This window comes from Dipodomys spectabilis, unplaced genomic scaffold (genome assembly GCF_019054845.1).
Source record: "Dipodomys spectabilis isolate Male_0828 unplaced genomic scaffold, ASM1905484v1 ptg000032l, whole genome shotgun sequence".
Lineage (NCBI taxonomy): Eukaryota > Metazoa > Chordata > Mammalia > Rodentia > Heteromyidae > Dipodomys > Dipodomys spectabilis.
This window is the reverse complement of record NW_024870709.1, coordinates 32,241,941-32,263,743: the sequence shown is the minus strand read 5'-3', so window position 1 is coordinate 32,263,743 and position 21,803 is coordinate 32,241,941. Positions and strand designations below refer to the sequence as shown.

The window sequence follows — 21,803 nt, the reverse complement described above, 5'->3', positions numbered from 1 at the left end:
GGCCTGAAAAATATTAATACTCCTGTGATGAATGCCTTCATATGCCTTTGTCAGTTAATGCTTTCCCTTATCCCTCAGTATCTTGGCAAGAATCATCTGAGTGCAGCTGGCCTGTGAAGTTCAACAGACCTTAAGAAAAGAAGAATAGCAATGACCCACTAGCCCATTTCACAACTTTGCCTTGGGGTATATCTGGTCAGTGCATCTGAGGTCAATTTAGATGCCAAACAGATTGCAGACAAACTAAATTAGATGGCAGGTGTTAAATCCAGTTCAACAGGACCCACAGAAGCCCTTGAAAGTTATCCTGGAGCTCCGAGTCCTGTCTCCATATGTTCAATACTTCCAACAATCCACCCTTCTACCTCTGAGCTCTGGGTGCAGCTATGTTACAAATGATAACCCAGGAAAAGCAGAGGGTTAGGTTGTTGCCCTTAGGAGCTCAACTCTTCTTCTCACCTACCTGATGCTTCTGTTCCCACAGGCTTCGCAGTGTCATGCTTTCCACACTGCAGGCTGGGCACAGCTTGCTTCCAAAGGCTTCCTGGATTCGGAGAACCAGGTATTTGTGATGAGCTTCATCCATGGCATAGAAGTGGTTGAAATCCAAAAAGACAATCTCTTGAGGGTGTTGAGTGAGGAACGCATCGATCTCCATCAATCCATCCCAGACCTTGATGCCAAAAAGCCCGTGGATGAAGTAAATTTCCTGATCAGCATCTCCTGGCTTAGAAGAAACGCGCAGGTCAAAGTAGCGGATCCCAGCCTCCAGCTGTTCGCGGAAGGTCAGGTTCTGAGTCACAGACCATTTCTTCATCAGCTTCTTTACCAAGGAGATCCTGGCCAGGCGTTTGATAGCTGGGGTTTGATCAGGCCCCACTGGGGACTTTTCATCTACCCAATAGCTGAAAGAATCATGGGAACCTGTACAAAGCAATAAAAAAAAATGAGGAACACAGATGGAGCTGGAGAACCAAGCCAAGAGTAAGAAAATAACTGTGATGATTAAGAATCAACTACACAAAAACTATCACAAATGAATACTTGCGAAAATTCCCAAGCCTGTGAGGAGGGAAATAAACTCAAATAAAAGTAACACAATCCTATTAGCAGCTTGTTAAGACCAGAGCAATTCTATAATTCTCATATATTGTTGGTGTAAGATAAATTAAGAAGTATCCTTGCAGAAAACCATTTAAGAAATATGCTTAGAAATTGAGCTTTAAAATATTTATGCCGTTTTGATCAAGTGATTTCATTTCAGGAAAGCTGTTCTGAAGGAATAAACTCAAATGTTTGGAAAAACAAAGACGGATGCTGCAGAAAAACCTAATAGGTCTCTAGTGAGGGTTGCACTTATTTATTTATATATTTGCTTGTTTATTTTGCAGTTCTTAAGACTGACCCCAGGAGTCAGTATTCATTCTTGCTAGTTAAACACTGTACTGCTTGAACCATGCCCCTGTTCTTTTTACTTTTTTTGTTGTTGTTGTTGGACATGGAGCTTGAACTCAGGGCCTGGGCGCTGTCCTTGAGCTCTATCACTTTGAGCCACAGCTCTACTTTCTGTTTTCTGGGGGTTCATTGGAGATAAGTCTCCAGCCTGTCTGGGCTAGCTTTGAACCATGATCCTCAGATCTCAGCTTTCTGAGTAGCTAGGATTACAGGCATGAGCCATCAGCACCTGGATCTTTTTACTTTTTAACTCATATGTGCATGATCATTTAGTGGTTATACAAAGGAGTTACCATGTAACACATCAGTTTATGAATGCAATGCATCTTGATCGATGTCACCCTTTCATTGTTCTCACCCATCCTTACAAACCCACCAACTTGTCCCAATTTTCTTAACTTTGTAGGATACGCATTGATTACTATGACTGCATTCTCTCCTCACCCTTGCTTTATTCATCTATCTCCATCCCCAGCTCTTTTTAAAAATGATAATGTTTTAGAGACAGGGTTGTATGCTAATGTTAGCAAAGGAGGGCTCCGAACTTGCAATCCTCTGCCTGTGCCTCTTGAGTAGCTAGGATAACCAATAATAAATATGTGTAGGTGAACATAATTGTTAACAAATACTTTCAATTTCATCATTGCTTTCTTTCCAGTGTCAGCCGTTATCACGATAGCAGGCTGCTTTCTTTAGCCCAGTGACTGGCTCTGAGGTGGGACCGCACAGACAGCCTGGATGCACTTTGTGTGCCAAGGCAGGAGAGAAGCATCCTTGTTCTAACATTGACACCTTGTCCTCCACTGCTCCTCAGACATGTGTCTACACGTAGTACCCGTTACCAGCTCTCTCTCTCACTGAATTTTAGAGTATGTATCTCAGACACAACCCTGAACTTTATAAAACTACCACATTATGCTATATTTTTCCATTCTTTCTGAAAACACAGCACCCTCTTCAGCCTTTTATTATTTTATTATCTTGAAAATGAAGTGTGAAGAAAACAGGTAACAAATAATGCTTTCTTCTTCTGTAAGGTGGAAGAGATTCAGTAAATAGTAAGAAAATTAATCCTTTGGCAAATTGAAGTTCACAAGTGAGTAAATTGCCAGCATACTTCAGGTTAAAGACTGTCATTACTAATGACATGTCCATGTGGATGTTCATATTGTTGTTGCTGTTGTTTTTTTTTATCCCGGCCCTGGGGCTTGAGCTCAGAACCTGGGCACTATCCTTGACTTTTTTACTCAAGACCAGTGCTCTACCACTTTGAGCCACAGCGCCACTTCTAGTTTTCTGGTGATTAATTGGATAGAAGAGTCTCACGTACTTTCCTGCCTGCGCTGGCTTTGAACTGTGATCCTCAGATCTCAGTTGCTTGTGTAGCTAGGATTACAAATGTGAACCACCAGTGCCTGGCTTTTACATTGGTTAGTGTTGCTCATGGGCTCACTGGGTGCTTGCCTTATGATCTATTTCCTTTTAATGCACATCAGCAAGAAATCTTTTATACCTTCTCATTGAGAGACTGATAATGAATACCTTGTATATACATGGGGAACAGCCAGTTCTCTTTCCCTTTTAAATTGTATTAACAGCCCAGCTGCTCAGGCTTCAGTGTGTGACAGAGTGAGGCACATATTGGACTTAATTCTTCCCTGGGCACAGGGAACAGCCATTATCCAAACATAGAGGAGAGACAAGTCCCCTAGTGTGTGCTTGTTGGTGCTGAGCCCAGTTTCAACTCCACAGGGAGAAGTGCTAACAACCTCCAACACTTTTCTCTCTGTCTCAGAACTGTGCTGAAATGTGGCAGCAACAGTCCCCTGGGGGTGATTCCCACACGGTGCCCAGTCCTCCCCACAGAGGGAGAGGGTACACATTCTATGTCTCTATGTCTTTTTAACTCTTTGCTACTTTTTCATCTCTCTGGCCAGTAGTCGTATGCCTTCTGATACCCTGTGCTGTCTACCTACCCCCCACTTCCACAAGGCAAGACTGTGGAGCAGACTGCTTGCTGAATGACACTTAGTGAAACTGGCCTACTTAGGCCCACAGCCGACAAAAGCAACCCTTCCCTGGTAGCCACTATCAATAATTTTTGCCTTTCTACTTACTTGGTTTGGGGGGAAGCTTTCACCTGATAATAATAAGTAAAGAATGTCATTCACTTAAATGCATTTAATTTTTTTAAAAAAAGATCAAAACAAGCTAAAAATAACCTCTCTCCTGCCCATTCAACATTTATGTGCAATGCATTCTTAAACAGTGCCTCTACAAATCCTATTACTTTATAATCCACATTCATTATCAGTAAGTTCTCCCTTTCTCCACTGTCTATGGAAGTTATTTTTCTCCTTAACCACCATCTATAATAAGAACAATTCCCTCTCTGCCCTGGGATAATGAATTAAATCCTGCCCCCCTCCCTAGAAGAGGAGAAAATACTGGTTTATTGGTCCTTGCCTTATTTTATTTTATTGTCAGAGAACTGGTGCAGAAGGATATCTAGGTATAGGAGCGTCATTCATTCTGGCTTGTTTCATGATAAGGGCAGAACACAGAACAGGAGCTCATGTGCTGTGATTTCCTGCAAGTATTTTTGCTCCAACGACACAGCATTGCCTGTGTACCTTCACTCTACTTCATGTTTCCTCTCTCTCTGCCTCAAAGAGTACCACTTTAATGAGGTACTATCTTAACATAAAACAAAGCACACTGCCTCATGTGTCTTCCCTTTGATACTGCTGGCTTCTCCGTCCTCCCTGCAGTCAAAGTCTTCAACTTCCAGGCGGGGCTGCAGCATTAGTCTGTGCTTCCCCGTGCCTCACCAAATCCACTTCCCACCCTCCTACTGTTACTCTCCATCCCCACAAGCTTCTCGTCAACATATCCAAAATGATGTTACTCTCTGAAGGTTTGCCAAGTCAGCTCTTTTCTGGATCCTTCCATTCTCTTGTGCTTGGTGATGCATCTGCATATTTCTGGGTGTTTCTATCTTCTCTCCACTTTTTTCTTTCCATCTCCCTTGCTTGCTCCTCTTCTTCCTTTTTTTTTTTTTGTTGTCAAGGTGATGTACAGAGGGGTTACAGTTATCTTCCTCCTTTTGGGCCCCATATTTAATGTCTTCCTAGGATCTCTTTCTTTTTGCTTTTTTCCCCCCTTTTCCTGGCTTGGGAGAGTCCAATCCATTCCCCTTTTACCATAGCAGCATTATGTAGGTAACACTAGAAACTTCTTTTCTGGCCCAGATTCTTCTAAGTCCTAACCTTCCTACAACTGGTCCTCCACCTGACAAGACTGCCCACATAACAGTTTGCATTTATCCAAAACTAGCTACTCATGCAGTTTTAGCCTCATATAGTACCTCTTCTGAATTTCCATTGTTAACCCTGTCATTCAGACTTAGAGCCCCTGGATTGCACCAGACCCAGCCAGGTGCTCATGGCTCACATCTGTCATCATAGCTACCCAAAGAGGCAGAGATCGGAGAATTGTAGTTCAAAGGCAAACCAGGAAGAAAGCCTGTTAGATTCTTATTTCATATTAACCAGAAACAAATTGGAAATTGAGGTGCAGCTCAATTGGTAGAGTGCCAGCCTTGGGAATGAAAAAGCCAAATGAGATTGGACACACACACACACACCACACACACACACACACACACACACACACACACACACACACACACACACACACACACACCAATCACCAAGACCTTCTGAGCCAGATAATCCCCAGATGATTTTACTGAACTCCAGGCTTGACACTGCTATCAAGACAACCTTTCCCTTTCTTGACAAGTTCAAATACTAATCTGGTGGGAAGGCCATCCCCATGTCTAGGGAAATGTTTTTCTATCCAATCTACTGTTCTGGGAATGCTCACTGTAAACAACTGTGTAGTCACAGCTTGATAGTGGATAAAAGAGATATTGGAAGGTCTTATTTTCCTTATTGTATCTTCTAAGAAGTTATTAGATGGGGTTGCTCAAGTTTAATTAGGGCCTTTGGGATGTGTGCTGGGTCACAGAGGTCAGAATAAAGTCACTGGGACCGTGAAATCACGAAGGAAGAGAGATTGGAATGGGGAAAGTTAGCAGGATCCATGTTCAGTGTTATTGTTATTTCCTCTTGGATGGCCCTGAGATACAAGATCATCCAAGAGGCCAGGAATGGAAAGAGTGAGCTGGCCTTCTGACTTGCAGGAGCAACAGTTTGTCTTTATCTGGAGCATAAATTGCTGCTTGATTCTTCCTGTGGTTTGGTATCTGGGAATTAGAGATCTCAAGTGAGCACGAGGCGGTTTTTAGTTAAAAAACTTTCATTGCCTACTTTTTGCAAATTGGAGGCATAGCCATTTTCTGAACTCAGTTAAAAAGAATTTAAGTGAGCTTCCTGAGAATCTGATTTCTAAATACAAAGAAAAAAATCTAGTTCCCTTACTCTGAATAATACATTGCATTACAGCACAGTGGCATTTCAGAAGATATTCCAGGGTGTTTCCAGATACCATGACCATCCCCATTGCCACAGAGCAAGAAAGAGAGAAGGATGCTATTTAAGCCACTAGAAAGAGGGAAATGTCTTCATGACACCTTTGGTTGGCATCTAGGGAGGTAGACTTGAGGACTCTACGTTGAAGTACTCTCGACTTCACAGGTTCAAGAAATGTTCTGTCTCCGTTGACCTTAGTTAAGTACTACTCTGCCTTTGGTGAACTCTCTGCCTTTGAAGCTCCCTTAGCCCCTTCAGAGTTAGATTGCTGACCTTAACCCTCCCTAGCTGAGTTTCTTCACACCATTCCCTCTATCTGTGCCTTCACCCTTTAACACCATAAAGACTGGTTGTTTGAGGGTGGAAAAATTTTTTTCTTTTATGTCTAAAGCACAGCTATCCATACAGTCCCTAACACATGTGCAGTATAACTGTTCTATTAAAATTCCACAGGGAGGATGTGATTAAGATAAAATGTTTAAATAGACTACACTGAGGAAGGTTGATTGTTCACAAAGTGCTGAGTTACACTGCTCTAGACTTAGGTCCCGTGCATCTTTTTATCCTTTGTTGGTACATCTCTCAAACTCTTCAGCAACTGTTCCCCACTGAACACTCATCCACAAGAAGACTCAGTACCAGGAAGTTGTGTTCCTCCCCCTCCCCCAGAGCACTGATAGGTTAGGAAGCATTCAGTTCCCTGGGTTTCAGTTGTCATTTAAATATTTCCACTTGTCATCTCTAGAAACAAGTAATGTCTCTGTTTACTCAGACCCAAAGGACCTAAACTAATAGTTTACAAGATGTCAGTGTAGGAAGAAGAGATTTGCAAATGATGTGTCCTGAGTTCTGAGACTAATTTAGGGATCTGCCATAGCTCTGAAAGTTCCCACAGTGGCCCAGAGTATCAGATCCAGTACTTGGCTGTTTGAGTTCATAATTCTGGCCTCTCACTGCTTGCTAGTGATGTGACTGAAATGTTGTGGCTCAGTTTCCTTACCTGCAAAATGGGGATAAGAGCAATACCAACTTCACTGGTTTGTTGTAAAGACTAAATTAATTAACTTAGGTACTAAGCACTTGGAAGAATTCCTGGACAGCCAACGGGGCCCATATATATTATTGCTCATTATGAAGGGAACTGTCATCTCCTACTTGGATGAATGACATTAACTGAAAAACAACTGACATCTCATAAAATATTTATATTTAAGGATCTTCTGTGACAGTTACAATTTAAAACTGAGAATGAAGCTTGAAGTTTAAGTGATTTCTCTTAGGTTACCTCTAAAATTAATATCAAAAGGAGTAACTTTAAATCATGGTATTACAGAAATTAAGTTTGGATTGGCAATAAAATGAAACATCAACACTGGGCAATCAGTCTGTTCAGTCAATTTATCGTGTATGTTATTAAGACTGAAATGAAATCAAGAAACATTTAAGATAACAACCTCTTATTTTTATTTATTTTGAAAAAAAGGTCAATTTTAGTAAAATGTTTTTAACCAGTATCAATGTAGATCTCCTTACAGATGTCTATAATTGTTCTCCAACTATTCTTTTAAAAGGTAAGTATTATTTTATCATTATTACTTTAAGCTCACTTTTGAAAAAGTTATGCAAATTCCACAATTAACTCCACATTTTTATCAGGACTTCATAAAATGATTTGTATTGAAAACTAAGACCTGGTAAGCTTGTCCGCGGGAAGCTGGGGCTGAAAACACATTCTGAATGTGCATGTATTTTCTATTAGGAACAGTCAAGTGTGTGGACTTAGGGCTAGCCTCCAGTCTGAATTTTGCATAATAAAATATGTATGCTATTTTTTTCTAGCGATTAACCTATATCTTATCTTTCTTATAGACCAAAGTAAAGCAGGCATCTTTCAATACAACCAAAACAAACAACCCACTTCTGAACCAGGTTCAGAGTACTTTCTGGTTATCTACCACAGCTGAAGTATAAAATTGTCAAATTTGTTTTCTCTTAATATAAAATACATCGTAAGTTATATTCTTGGAAAAGTTACACAATTTTAAGCATTCTCATCCAAACTGACAATAATAAAATATTAAGCACCTGACATGTTGCTCACACTTATCTTAGTAAAGCTGGGTCATTCACGTGATTCCACTTACCAGAGGTGACTGAGCGGTAGTAAGGGCTCTACTGGGTCAGAGACTACAGTGCAAACAGCAGGACATAATGCAGTGTCCTGCTGTAGAAAGCAAATTGGCTCTGACTAAGCTATAGAAAGAGAGCGATTTGCTCCGAATCTTTTAAGGAGGAAAAGAATGGAGAACAGACCTCAAATGGAATTTGAATCAGATGCTGAGACACTCAGTTAAAAATAATAGCTTCTCTTCATCCTGACTGTCCAACTTTGAATTTCAGAGAAGATGGACTGGTTACCTGTTGAGCAGTTTTCAAATAGTAGGATTTTTTTTTTTCCTGAGAAAATAAAGGATTTCATGCTCTGATTTAAATAGCCATCAGAAGACTTGGATTTCCTATAATTTCTATAAAGAAATCTCTCAACAATTTTTTAGAACATGAGCTAAATAATGAGGTTTAGGTTCTCAAACACAGTATCTCACTAAAAGTGGTGTCAGTTAAAATGAGATAATTTTTCTTTTTAAGGGGGGTGTGTATGGTTCTGGGATTTGAACTCTTGGCCTGGGAGCAGTATTGAGCTTTTATGCTCAAGGCTAGTGCCCTACCACTTGAGCTACAGCTCCTCTTCTGGCTTTTTTGTAATTTTTACTGGAAATAAGAATCTCATAGATCCTCAGATCTCAGTTTCCTGCGTAGGTAGGAATACAGCCATGAGCCACTAGCACCTGGCTTGACCTGATTTTTTTAAAAAGGAAATAAAAAAGCTTTTCAAATACACTAAGGTGAAATCAGTTGAAACATTCCCACTCAAGATGATTTAATCAAAACGTTGGCTAGTTTTCTAAGGTTGGGAAAGGGCACTGATTGATTTCACAGATGACTGACACGTGGCTCAGTATTCACAGAAAACTAGTCAACAAGGCCCAGTTTCTGAAAGAAGAGCCACTTAGAAACTGCTCACTCCCTTATCATGACTCTCCACTCTCCAACATGGGGCACTTTTCTGAACCTTCAGAGGACATTGGCCAAGCTGGACTCAGACATCTTAGTGTCATCCTGACTCCCCATGGAAATCCTTACCAGCTCCCTCCCTATCCAGTATCTTCTAGGCTATCAAGGACAATAAGCTCTGTCAGCTCTAATAGCTTCCGGCTGTGGCCATGTTCAGGAGCATCCTAGCGGAGCAGTGAGAGAGGAAAAGTCTATCCAGGGATGTTAAAGCCTTGTTTAAATGCAGGGCCAGGTGATGTAGGTTTTACTTCGAACTCCTTACAAACTAGATGGCAAAAACAAAGAGAGCTCTCTTGCACACACATAGCAAACTCCTTATCTTGAAGATCAACACATGATGAGAATGCACAGTCATGTGCAATTCCTACTCTTTTCCCCAAGCAGCAGGATCCCTAGTCACTTTAGTATCTTCTGTCTGCTATGTACAACGGAAATATTCGTCTGTGGCATGAAGGGCTTTTGATACATTTGCAATAGCATTCATCGCAGGGTGGGGTATGCACGTGTGGAGGCAGAAGCTCAGAAAGACCTCAGCCACTCTACTGACCAAAGGGAGAGCAGGTGGGAGTTGGGAGTATAAGCTGAGTCATGAAGGGGGAAAAAGAGAAGAGGTGAAAGGGAAAGATTGCAGCTGGGGAGAGTAACTGGGAAGAGGAACAAACTGAATGGAGATGTCTCAAGGATGCAGTACAACTTCATTTCTAACATCTCTCCTTTGATGATGAATAAATATTTTGCAAGTGACCACTTGAAGTGACCACTATTAAGCTACCCAAGGCGCACGCCTATCCCGGCCCAACTTTACTTCGAGGACACTTTCCATTCAAAGCTCTGCTTTGTGGGATCTTCCCTTCTGGCTTACTTGTACCTGAACAGGAGGGGAAGAGAACATAATGCCACAGGACATGACAGGGAGAAGTAGGTCCAGATAGATGTGTTCAAAAGGCCCTTTTGTGAACCATGTCTTTGAACTTAAAACTATCATAAGGGCTAGCAACATAAGCATCATAAGCAAGATACACAGTGTGAGGAGGGTATTCTAAGGAGAAATACGATGTACCTATAAAGGTACCAAGGTACAATATAACAAATGAGACAAACACCAGGAAGAGCATTTCACAAGTATTGTTTTTAAATAACTACCACAACAAGAAGGTGTACTGTTCAATTCCTCTGAAAAGACAGGAGACTTTCAAGCATAGAGAGAGGAAATATCTTTTCACTAGTTGGCTATAGATTTATAACCAGGAAGAGCACACAGGAACCACCCCCCAGCCCCTGCCCCACAGGGTGCAGAGATCACAGCAGGTCTGCACGGCTAGGAGCTCCCAGGATCCTGCTTCTGCTCTGTTTCTCCACAGCCACAGAGGCTGATGAAGAACTTCCTATAAATAATAAATGCCTGGGCCTCCAGGGCTGCATTTGCCTTGTTTAAAGGTAACAGATTACCAGAAAGTGTGAGTGAGCCACTGGGGCTGAAGGGCAAGGCTTGCAAACTAAGCAGCATTTCATCTTTTCTTGCAGGGTAATAGATTCCATAAGACTCCCTGTAATTATACTAGAGGAAGCATTCAGATAGCCCAATTCTCCCTTTTCTTTGGTTATGTAAGAATAAGATGGAGGCACGGATGTATTTCTTTCCAATCTCTCTCTTCCCTGTTTATACACTATGGGACTATTTCCTGAAATTCTCCAATAGGCAGGTGGCTATGGAATGGCCAGACTACACTTCACTGACATTTAAAGGTTATGTTTCCTCATATTACAAATAATGATATTTCTCTCCCGCACCTACAAAGAGGAGAGCTGTAAGAATGACTAGGGGGAGGAGGGGACCTTTCAAAGTTCAATTGAGGGCAAAAAGACTTGATTTACTGCAATTGTGCTGAACATTTTAGTTGAGATACTTTTTATGTCACAGAGTCGAAGAAGAGCCAAATCAAAGGCTAACTCTATCTAGTTTCTTTAAAAAACAGTTTTCTTTAAAAAACAAACAAAAAAACTTTTATTTTTTAAACTGATTTTAATAGGCTTGGTCTCTTGTGAGTCTGATCAAGGTATACTGTTTGCATACTTGGACATGTTAAAAGGAAACCTCCATGTACAACTAATTGATGCTAATAAAGTATATGTGGAAAGCAGTTAGCCTCTCAACCAGTAAGGATTTTAGGGGGTTGTTTTAGACAGAAGTAGGATCCAGTTTTCTAATTGTTTTTCAAAATACAGGTGCTTTTTAAAAAAATTATCCCTCATTCTGTTTGGACTCTTAGCATTGGAGATCAAAAATTCTTTCTGGAAACTTCCATCTGAAGGAAGGCCAGAAGGCTTAGCACCATTAACATTTCTCTATTCAAAAGAGAAACCTGTTTTCAAGGACTCACATATTCAGCACATATTTCTTTAAAAACTTACCTCTCTTTTCCCTTATCCTAGCGATCCAGGAGGCATTTTCATCCAAAGGCTAAAACACATTATTTTTATCTCCCCTAACAGTGTGGTCGCTCATTCAGTTTTATCATTAATTTGCTGGCAATCCCTAGCAGAGGCTTTTGTCTGAAAAGAACTAAAACAATGCCAGTCTATCTATCGACCATTATCAAATATCGGGCTGGGCACTTACAACAGCTCATTTTATCTCTGCCACAATCCTGCAGGCTTTGGATTATGTGCCTGCGTTTTATAGATGAGGAAACCGAAGCTCAGGCAGGTGTTGGGGACTAGATTGAGATAAAAAGATTGCAAGATTGTAGGATTGTATCTTTGTGTAGATTGCAGTCTATACACAGATACAAGATCATTGCTTCTCTATCCTTCCTGCTTAAACAAGTCAAATACAATGCTCATTAACTCCCATTAACATTCCTTGGCTTATCTTTAGAGTGAATAATCTTGCTTCCATCCTCATGGGTGAAAAACTGAAGGCAACATGAAAGCTTATTTTAAATATTGCCAAGACCCAAAGAATTTCCATGTGAGAACACAGGAGGGCACTCTAACATCCTTACAGTTGAGAAAACAAGGATTTCCTTTGAGTTCCACTGAGCCTGGACCTCCCCACCCTCCCAACTCCCGGTGCTGGTTCTGAGTACCTGACTTTATAAACTTGTACTTGAGACCCAGTATCTCTATTTCTAAATCCAAAAAGATAAGGGAAATGACTCTCAGGGCCGCTTTTATCTTAGCTAGTTATTACCTATTCGTTAAAGGAATGGATGTCCGTATTTAGCAAGTATTAATAATTAGAGACAATCTTTCATACTTGCTATATTTAACAAAAATGATGTTTGTAGATTTATGTTATTAGATATTTGCTTAAAAAGGGGAAAGCAACCCCTAAACTTGCATTGCATTTATTTCTCTTTCTGGTTTCTAAAGGATTTCATCAAATTGCTGGAGAAATTCTTTCTTCCCTTCTCACGGATTCATGGGAGTGGGGTAAGAAAGGAAATCTCCCAAGTTGGCTGATACTGGGTCTATACTGTTAGGTTTTTAAAAAGAGGTGGCCGAGTAAGAACCACAACGTGCACGTGGTATTCAGGTAAGGGGTAGGTTTATTCAGTAGACCTACTGGGACCAGGCCAGGTTGGCACTCCACATCTGGCCCTGGGCTAGGCTTTATCTAGGGTAGGGGCAGGGAAAAGTGTGGCCAGGTAAAGGGAGGGGAGACCAGGTACGAGGAGGTGGGACCAGGTGGGGGACAGGTGTGGCCTCATCAAATCCAGATGTGACCTCAGCTGATGTGGATGTGACCTCTTCCAGGTGTGCCAGTTGCCTAGGTAACACAGGTACTGGGTGGGGTCTGCTTGCCATCCAGGAGTGGACCTTATATATACCATATTGATCCAAAGCACTGGTCATTGGTTGGAAGTTCACTTCCTGTTTAGGATTTATATGACCGTTTCCTTTACTCCAGAGTCTGGGGAATTATTTCTTTAATGGGTATTTTATATTATTTAGTTTATTTTTTTATGTCTTTATTTTTTAAGATTACTTGTTTTGTTGTTGTTGTGTGTATATGTGTGTGTGTGTGTGTGTTTGTCGGTCATGGGCCTTGAACTCTGGGCCTGGGCACTGCCCCTCAGCTCTTCAGCAGGCGAGTGTCATTCCTGCCCAGGCTGGCTTTAAACCGTGATCCTCAGATCTCAACCTCCTGAGTAGCTAGGATTACAGGCCTTAGCCACCAGCGCCCGGTCTAAGATTACTTTAAAGTAGTTGCACAAAGTGGTTTCAATTCAATGTGTCAGTTTTGTTGCTGTTGTTGTTCTTTTTGAAAGTATTCTTTTTTTTTATTGTGAAAATACTGTACAGAGGGGTTACAATTACATGAGCAAGGTAATGAGTACATTTCTTATCAAGCATTGTTGCCTCCTCCTTTGTTTCCCCTTCTCATCTCAGTTGTTGATTACATACACCTTGAATAATGTCACCTCTTTTCCATCATACTCCCCCTTCCCACTCCTAACCCCATCCATTTGAGGGGTACTTTTTTTTTTTTTAAGAAAGCTATTATGGGACTTTGAGGAAGAAATTCTAAACAAAAAGTCACCTAAAGATAGCTGAATTTTTCTCAGGGTAAAGTTAAGAATGAGTAAGATACAAGGAAGCTTCTCAGTTAGCTCCCTTCTAAGACAAGTGAGGTCTTTTGTTTGTTTGTTTCTTTCTTTCTGTAAATGAAAGACTAAGCCAGGCACTCTGACAGAGGGAAGAGAAAATGGAGTAGGGAAAATCCGATAAGTAGCGGTCTAAATTCCATGAAATGACGGGTGTAAAGGAGATTTGTACATTAAACTCAGCAGGGAAATTGAATAAGAACACACCCTACCTTCCAAGACCAATATTCTGAGAGCATGCAGACCTGCTAATGCCTCGTGTACTGGTCTTTCTGTACAGCAACAGAAAGATTTTTTTTTCTTAGCTGGAGCCTTGCTGGGTGATTACTACACAGACCACTTAAACCATTGGGTTGCTTTTGTTCTGAGTCGATAAAAAGCTTCCCAGAGTCTCTGATCTTGAAAATAAAAATGTGACTTGTTCAGTCTGAATAGGTCAGCAAGCCTGAAGGCATAAGCATCCTCATGGGTGCTCACGAATTAGAGTCCTGGCACAGAAACAGACAGTCAAAGATAAAAGAAAACACCCTTTATTGCAACCAACCAAAGGAATGGAAGTTTTAGCCCTATACTAGATCTCTATCTCCATAAATGTCTTTCATTTAAATTCAATGAAATGAATTTGGTAAGACCAAGTTTTCACAATCATAGTGTTGTTATCAGGAACTTTTCTCAAGCTGTTTAACCTTTGTGACTCAATTTTGTCATCTGTAAAATGGGAACCATAATAGTATCTACATCCCTGAGTTGTAATTTTGTAGATGAACTAGGTTTGTACAAATCAAGTAAAGCTACCTTGAGCACCTGTTAATGCAATGTAAGTGCTATTGAACAGGTTATTTTTCTGCTTTATTATTATTATTATTTCTTATTTTAAAAGCTTTGGGATATTTTAAGAAGACTTTGCTATGCATTTACAAGATTTAGTTTTACCCTAAAAATCATTATTTGCTTCTGCATGCCCTAATTTATCCTTAGTTTAACTAGAAATATTGCCTCTTTATATTTAAATGCTTTGTACGTATTTCAAGATTCTATGTTTCTCCGTGCTTATTCCAAACCAGATACCAAGTATTCACTGAGCAGAGAGACAGGACACCGTCCGATCAGGGAACACTGTGTCTCATCTGTAATGGAAGTATGAACAGAAGTCATTTTTAGCTATTTTTTGAAAGTCAATTGAAGTGGGGTATGGATTGAGTGCAGGGTGTTATAAGAGAGTAAACTGAAGTTGAAAGACTGGGGTAATTAAAAGGACAGTGATTTCTTTCCAGAGTTTTCTTCAGACTGTAAATTGTCTTTGTTCCCTATTAGGAACAAAAAACAAAGCACACGATGCCCAGAACAATATTGAACACCTCTTTGATCTCGGTTATGTTTATTTTTACTATATTTTCTTAGTTTCTTTCTCCTGTCACTTTTATGAGGGCACACAGAATGAGAGAAAATGTTTGCAAGCTACCCAACAGATCAAGGATTAATACCAAAATATACAAATAGCTTTAAAAATTAAACAGCAAAAGAACAAATAATCCAATTAAGAAATCTGCAAATGAACCAAACTATAGTTCTCAGAGTACAAATTAATAAAAAAAAAAACTGAAGAAATGTTCAAAATCCTTAGCCATAAAGGAAATGCAAATCAGAACTACATTGAGATTTCATCTCCCCACAGATTGGCAGTCGTGGTGATAAAAAAAAAAGTGCTAAAAGAAATCCTCATACACTGTTGACAGGAATATAAATGAGTGTTACCATTATAGAAATCAGTATGGAGGCTTCTTAAAAAATGAAAAGTATATTTATCTTATTACCCTGCCAGACCACTCTTGGGCATATATCTAACTCAACATCTAACTCTCTCTCTCTCTATATATATATATCTCAACATTTATAACTCAACATATAAGAGAGATATCTGCACACTCATGTTTATATAAACACTATTCACAATAGCCAAGTGGTGGAATCAAACTAGGTATCCAACAACTGATGAATAAAGATGTGATATGTACAGACTATGGAGTATTATTCAGATCTAAAGAAGAATGAGATTATATCATTTGAAAGGCAATGGATAGAACTGGAAATCCTCATGTTCAAGCTAAGCCAAATGAAAAAAGCCAAATATCTACATTTTTTTTCCTATGTAGAATCCAGATCTCAAATGGTGTTGTTGTTGTTAATGAAGATAGCATAATAAGTCACACTAAATACTATTTGGAAAAGAGATGGTTATAAGAATATAAGAGTGGAGGCAAACTTGTTTGAAACATACTGTTAGGCATCTTTGGATTTATCACAGTGGAATCTCCCAATACTATTAATGTATATTAATAAAAAAATTAAGATCATATCTAGGGAAGGTTTGTGTGTGTGTGTGTGGGGGGGGCTTTGGGAGAGTTCTTTTTCAGATAATTTTTCACTATGTAGTCCAGGCTGCCTTCAGACATGCGATTGTCTGGCTTTAGCCTCCCAAGTGCTGGAATAGCGCAATATATATAAACATTTTGTATCATAAGTATTTACTCTCTACAAGTATTGTTATAAATTTGATAGGAAAATATAATTTTGTATATTAAAATATTTCTGTAGCCTGAGCTAAGAACATAGTAATTTACAGTTTTATGAATAAAATGGTGTTATGGTTATCGAATACTGCAAAACAATATTTAAAAGAAAGAAAAAAAATCTACTATCCTGTCCGTGATGTTTCCATTTTAATTACTTTCATGTCACGCCATTGAAAGTCATTAGTTTATGAGTCACCTGACTCTATCACACAAATTCATCCTCTCTTTCCTCTGTACTTCCATGCATTTAGCATGAATCGAATGAACTCAGGACCCTGGGTAGTAATTACCTCCATATTTGTTTCTGACTGTAGCTCTTTGAAGGCAGGCTCATGTCTAATTCATACAACTCCACATTTAGAAGTCTGCTGTATAAAAGACAGACTAAATACTAGCAAGAATACTTGAATAAACAAACATTTAGGGCATTGTCTAAGGCTGGTAAGCCAAGATCTCCTGGTCTTTTCCCATACTCCTCTTTGATCCATCCATCTTCTGTGTACAGGCAGCATTCACTCTCCACTTCTTCAGTCTTAGCACCTGTTTACTCCCAGCACCATTTATTTCTATTTGTCTTTCTAGCTTGATTTATGTGGGTCAATGAAAAAGAATGTGCAAGGAAAACATAAGGGACAAAAATATACCAGAAAAGATGACTGAAAGAGTAGCTATAACAAAATACAAAACCATTTATTATGATTTTTTTAAAGTCTGAGAGAATAGATTCCCTGAAATTTATATCTATGTAAATGTTTTATGCGTATGTGTGCCAGTACTGAGGCTCGAATTTAGGGCCTCATGCTCTTGCTTGGTTCAAGACTGGTGCTGTATCACTTGAGCTACACATCTATTTCCAGATTTTTTGCTGGTTAATTGGAGATAAGAGTATCACAGACTTCCCTTCCAGGCTGGTTTTGAACTGCGATCTTCAGATCTCAGCCCCCTGAGTAGCTAAGTGGGAGCCACCAGTGCCTAGCAGTAAGTTTCTTTAAGATTATTTTATTGTAAAGATGCTGTACTGAGGGGTTACAGTTACACGAGAAAGCTAATGAGTACATTTCTTGTCAAGCATTTACCCCCTCCTTTGTTTTTCTCCTACTATCCTGACAGTAAGTTTCTAATAACATCTCTTTGGGATCTCCCACTTCCCACCACTGAATTAGGTCCTTTGAAAAATGCAGCATTTGTAAGGAATTTGACTCCACATTCCTAAGTACAAAAAGGCTTCATTAGGACGACCTTCCAACTTATCCAACCTGAATCCACGATTCAGGGGACCATTTAGTAGTCACCTTAGCCAAAGAATAGCATCATTATACCAAAGGGATAAACTTCACCTACCAGGCTTGATTACTTTTCATGAGGCATGTGAGAGTATTAATAACAACCATCAAACTGCCAAGCACAATCGGAGAGAGCCATGTGGCCAATTTAATTTTTAATCAGTTGCCTATTGAATTCTTAATTGTTCACAATCCAACAAAGCGATATGTAGGCAGACATCTGGAAATGGAGGATGTGGATCAACTTTTTCTTTTTTTTTTTTATGTGAGAAATTAAGAGATGTCCAAGCCTCTGAGTTCAGATAGCTGCCTGGGTTTCTTGTCTATTCTCAGCAGCATGGATGGGGCCAGGGTAGAGTAAATTGGAGGATTTCAGGGTACATCCCAAACCTAAAAGATTTTCAAATGAAATATTTTTGTGTAAAATAGACACAAATATAGCGTTTCCCATTAAGGGTCCATCCTGCGAAGCCTCTAGTCCTACACTGAGCTATCTGGAGAGGCACAAGGTGGGCACCACCTTCTTCAGGGCTCTGCAGGGCACATGAGTATCATCTTATTGAGTCTATTATCAACTTCTGCATCTTATGATTCATGAGGCCACAGCGCCTTGAGTCCCATACATAGGAGGCATATTAAAGCTCTCTACCTATGGTTGGTGGCTATTCTCTTTCAAAAGATCGTTCTAATCCCCGCCCCATACAATACTGTATAGATAATTCACAAATAAGAATTTCTTCCTATGTTCTGCTCCCTGCTTTGTCTCCAGACAGATAGCATCAACATTTGTAAAGCACAGGGGTATTTCATCTTCCTTTGTGAGGAGGCTTTTCAGCTCTGAAGTGATCTTATTTTCTTTAGCATTTTTTTTAACACACAAGAAAGAATGTTACTGAAGTTAGAGGAAATCAGGAAAATCCTGAGATTGTAAGAGAAAGTTATATTAAATTTTTGGCTACAAAACTCTCTTGCTTTCATGGAGCTTCTTGGTGTACTCCTGATGTGAATGTATGAAAGAACTGAGGTTTGATGATTGTGGTAAAGCAACCAGCCAAAAGTTTTCATTTCACAGCTGGATTGTGGTGTAGTTTACCCAACTTCTTGCCCCTAGCTGCCAGCAAGGCAAGCAAATAATTAAATGAGAAATGGCAGAACAAGAAAGGACTGAACCAGAACCAGGGAGAGTGGGACATGGCATATATTTGGAGTATTTTTCCTAAAATAGGTAAAATCTAGTTGAAATCTTAACAGATTTATTTAAAAAATGTGGATGCCAGCTTTAAATAAAACTATCTGGCATTAGATAATATCTGTGGATGGGCTAAATGGTGAAATGTATGACTGAGCTCCGAAATAATTTCTTCTGGGTACTATTTTGCCCTTCCCCCAATACTGAATGTTCCATAGGGTACCTTAAATTCAGCAAGGCTCAGACAATGCATATCTGCTTCCTTCTACCATCTATAACCTGCTGTTTCTCCTGCACCTGAATTTGTGGGAATGCCATGTCCTTCATTCCCATTACCCAAGCCAGTTGTGGCTCTCAGTCATTCTCCAATTAGTCAACAAGTTCTGTTGACATTTTCTCCTAAATGTTTCTGAAGTCTATCCCTTTACTTTTGTCCAGAGAGATCACCTTCCACTTAGATGACCTCTAGCTACCTGACTTATCCTGATTTCCATATATTTTGTGCTGTAGCCCCAACACAAAGTTGACCTTGTCATTGATCCTACTTAAAATCCTTCACACTCCTGTCAAAGCCTAGTTAAATTCCTTTAAAAAGGTTTATTGCCCTAAATACCACTTCTCCCCTCTTCTAGTTTCCTCTTTGTAAATAATGATATAACTATAATGAACTACTTTGGTTTATTGATGGGCCATTAATGTCTTTCTTCAAGGTATACTAGGAAGAGAAAGAATACAGACTATCCTGAGGGCTAATTCCTATGTACTGTTTTCAGAGTTTAGATTATTAACACTTCCTCCAGGAGGCCTCAGACTCCCAAATCCTGTTAAGAGGCCCCTGTCATATGCTTTTTTTCTTTTTTCTTTTGGTTGTGTGGCTTGAACTTAGGGCTTAGGCCCTATCCCTGAGCCTTTTTGGGTTCAAGGCTGGTGCTCTACCACTGTGAGCCACAGTTCCACTTCTGGTTTTCAAGTGGTTAATTGGAAATTAGAATCTCATGGGAACCTTTCTGCCCAGGCTGGCTTTGAATCACAATTCTCAGATCTCAGCCTCCTGGAGTAGCTAGGATTATAGGCATGAGCCACCAGCACCTGGCTGTCATATGCTTTTCCAGCTGCAACCTATACATATCTTATACAGCATATTATGTTGTAACAGGTGGATTAAATGTCTGTTTCTCCAAATAGCTCCTGGAAGGTAGGAACCACTTCTGTATTAAATTACCAGTGCCAGGGAGACAGCCTGGCATATAAAAGGCAATTAACACACAGGTTGAATAGGGTGAAAGAAACATTGCATGCCTCTTCTTGCCCTCACTTTCTCTAATAACAAATGCTTCATTTTGTTTCACTGAACTCTTACGGAGTTTATTTTGTGGGCTTTTACCCCTTCCTGACATGACTTTCACTGGGTGCTATTTGCCTTCAGGATAACATTCAATTCTGGCATGACAAATGAGGTTCATTAGGATCTAGTTTCTGTCGACTTTTCTAGCCTCATCTCCATTCCTTTCTCTTCCCCTTCGGGAACTCTATTGTCTGTCTCAATCAGACTGCCTGGGTTTCTTCAGGTCACCTATCTTGCACTTCTCAGTCCCTCAGTGCTCTTCTTTCTCCTGTAATGACTATCTTCTACTTCTTTATGACTCAACCAGAAGGTCAACCAGAAGGTCACATTCTCTTGAAAGCCCAATCTACCCCAACCAGACTTTCCTCCACCTTCTAGTAATGGAACTAGGTATGAGGGTTTTAGTAACATCTGCAGTGTCTTATCTTTTTGAACTTTAGCATTTTTTTCTAAGATAACAATTTCATAATGAACATGAAAATAAATCTCACTCATCTTTGTAATTACCTTATCTAACACAATACAGCACAAAAAGATAATAAAATATCCATTGAACTAATACTTTCCTTTTGTTTTCTATATAGGCAAAGAGACCCAGAGAAAAGCCAAACAAAGAGTAAAGAAGGACCATCTTCTTTTAAGCCAAATCAGTATTGTATATTCACATAATTCTCAGAAGGGATCAAAGGAGTACTTGTGCCAGAATCTGAACTCAAACCCAGGAATGATGGATGGGAACACTTACTCTCACCTTTATGTGTTTGGCTTTTTGGATTTTAACAATCTGGCTTCAATTGTACTAAAGCATATTTCTTCCAATATATAAGCCTGTAAATCACACATATTCATAAAATATTCATTTCAGCCTGACAGAATCTACTTTTTCAATTCCACCATTACTGCAGCCTGTAAGCGCACACTAAGACTTTTGCATTGCAGGACACAAATGAGTTCTATTTTCTCCTTTATTTTGCTATTGATGGATCTGTGCAGAAAAAAAAACGCATACTGATAGAATGTTCTCTGAGAAGAAATCATCCTTTATAGCTGACAGTTCGAGTAATTGGAAATTAAAGAAGAAAACCAACCTGTTATTCTCTTAGAAAATTACAGTTGCTTGGTAGGCAATGTACCCAGGACAGACTAACTTGTCTCACTGATTCTACATTCTGGATGTCTCCTTTAGAGCAATAGAGCTACCATGAGATCAGCAAATATGCTCCTTCCATGTACTGAGCTAATGTGCTTTATTTGTTTGCTTTTATTTTGGGGGAGGAGAAAATACTGAGCTTGAACTCAGGGCCTGGGTGCTTCCCTTCACTTTGTTTTTTCAAGGCTGGCCCTCTCTACCACTTGAGCCAAATCTCCACTTCTGGCTTTTTGGTGTTTAACTGAAAATAAGATTCTCATGGACTTTTTTTTGTCTGGGATGGTTTCAAACCAAGATTTTCAGATCTTATCCACCTGAATAGCTAAGATTACAAGTGTGAGCCACCCTGTCCTGGCTCATGTACTGTTTTATCCTCACCTATGTCCCTCAATATAACCCCAAGTCCTAGCAATACTTAATGATGTAAGTGGGAAGGGACAGGGCTTCTGCTTAACTCTATGTACAAATACTCAAACAGATTTCATCCCAGACCCTTCTCGTCTAATTTTGTTTCCTGATGTGTGTTCAAAATATTTTCACATGCACCAAACACACCTACCTATAACAATG

At 39.7% G+C, this 21,803-nt stretch overlaps 1 protein-coding gene across 1 annotated transcript in view; it reads right to left on the bottom strand.

Annotated features, from left to right (window-relative positions):
- Plcxd2 (phosphatidylinositol specific phospholipase C X domain containing 2) overlaps nucleotides 1-21,803 on the bottom strand; it is a 43,955-nt gene that overhangs the window by 14,552 nt on the left and 7,600 nt on the right. Inside the window, exon 2 of the mRNA XM_042677033.1 lies at nucleotides 464-924. Within this exon, the coding sequence (XP_042532967.1) occupies nucleotides 464-924 (461 nt within the window). The remainder of the gene's footprint in view (nucleotides 1-463; nucleotides 925-21,803) is intronic.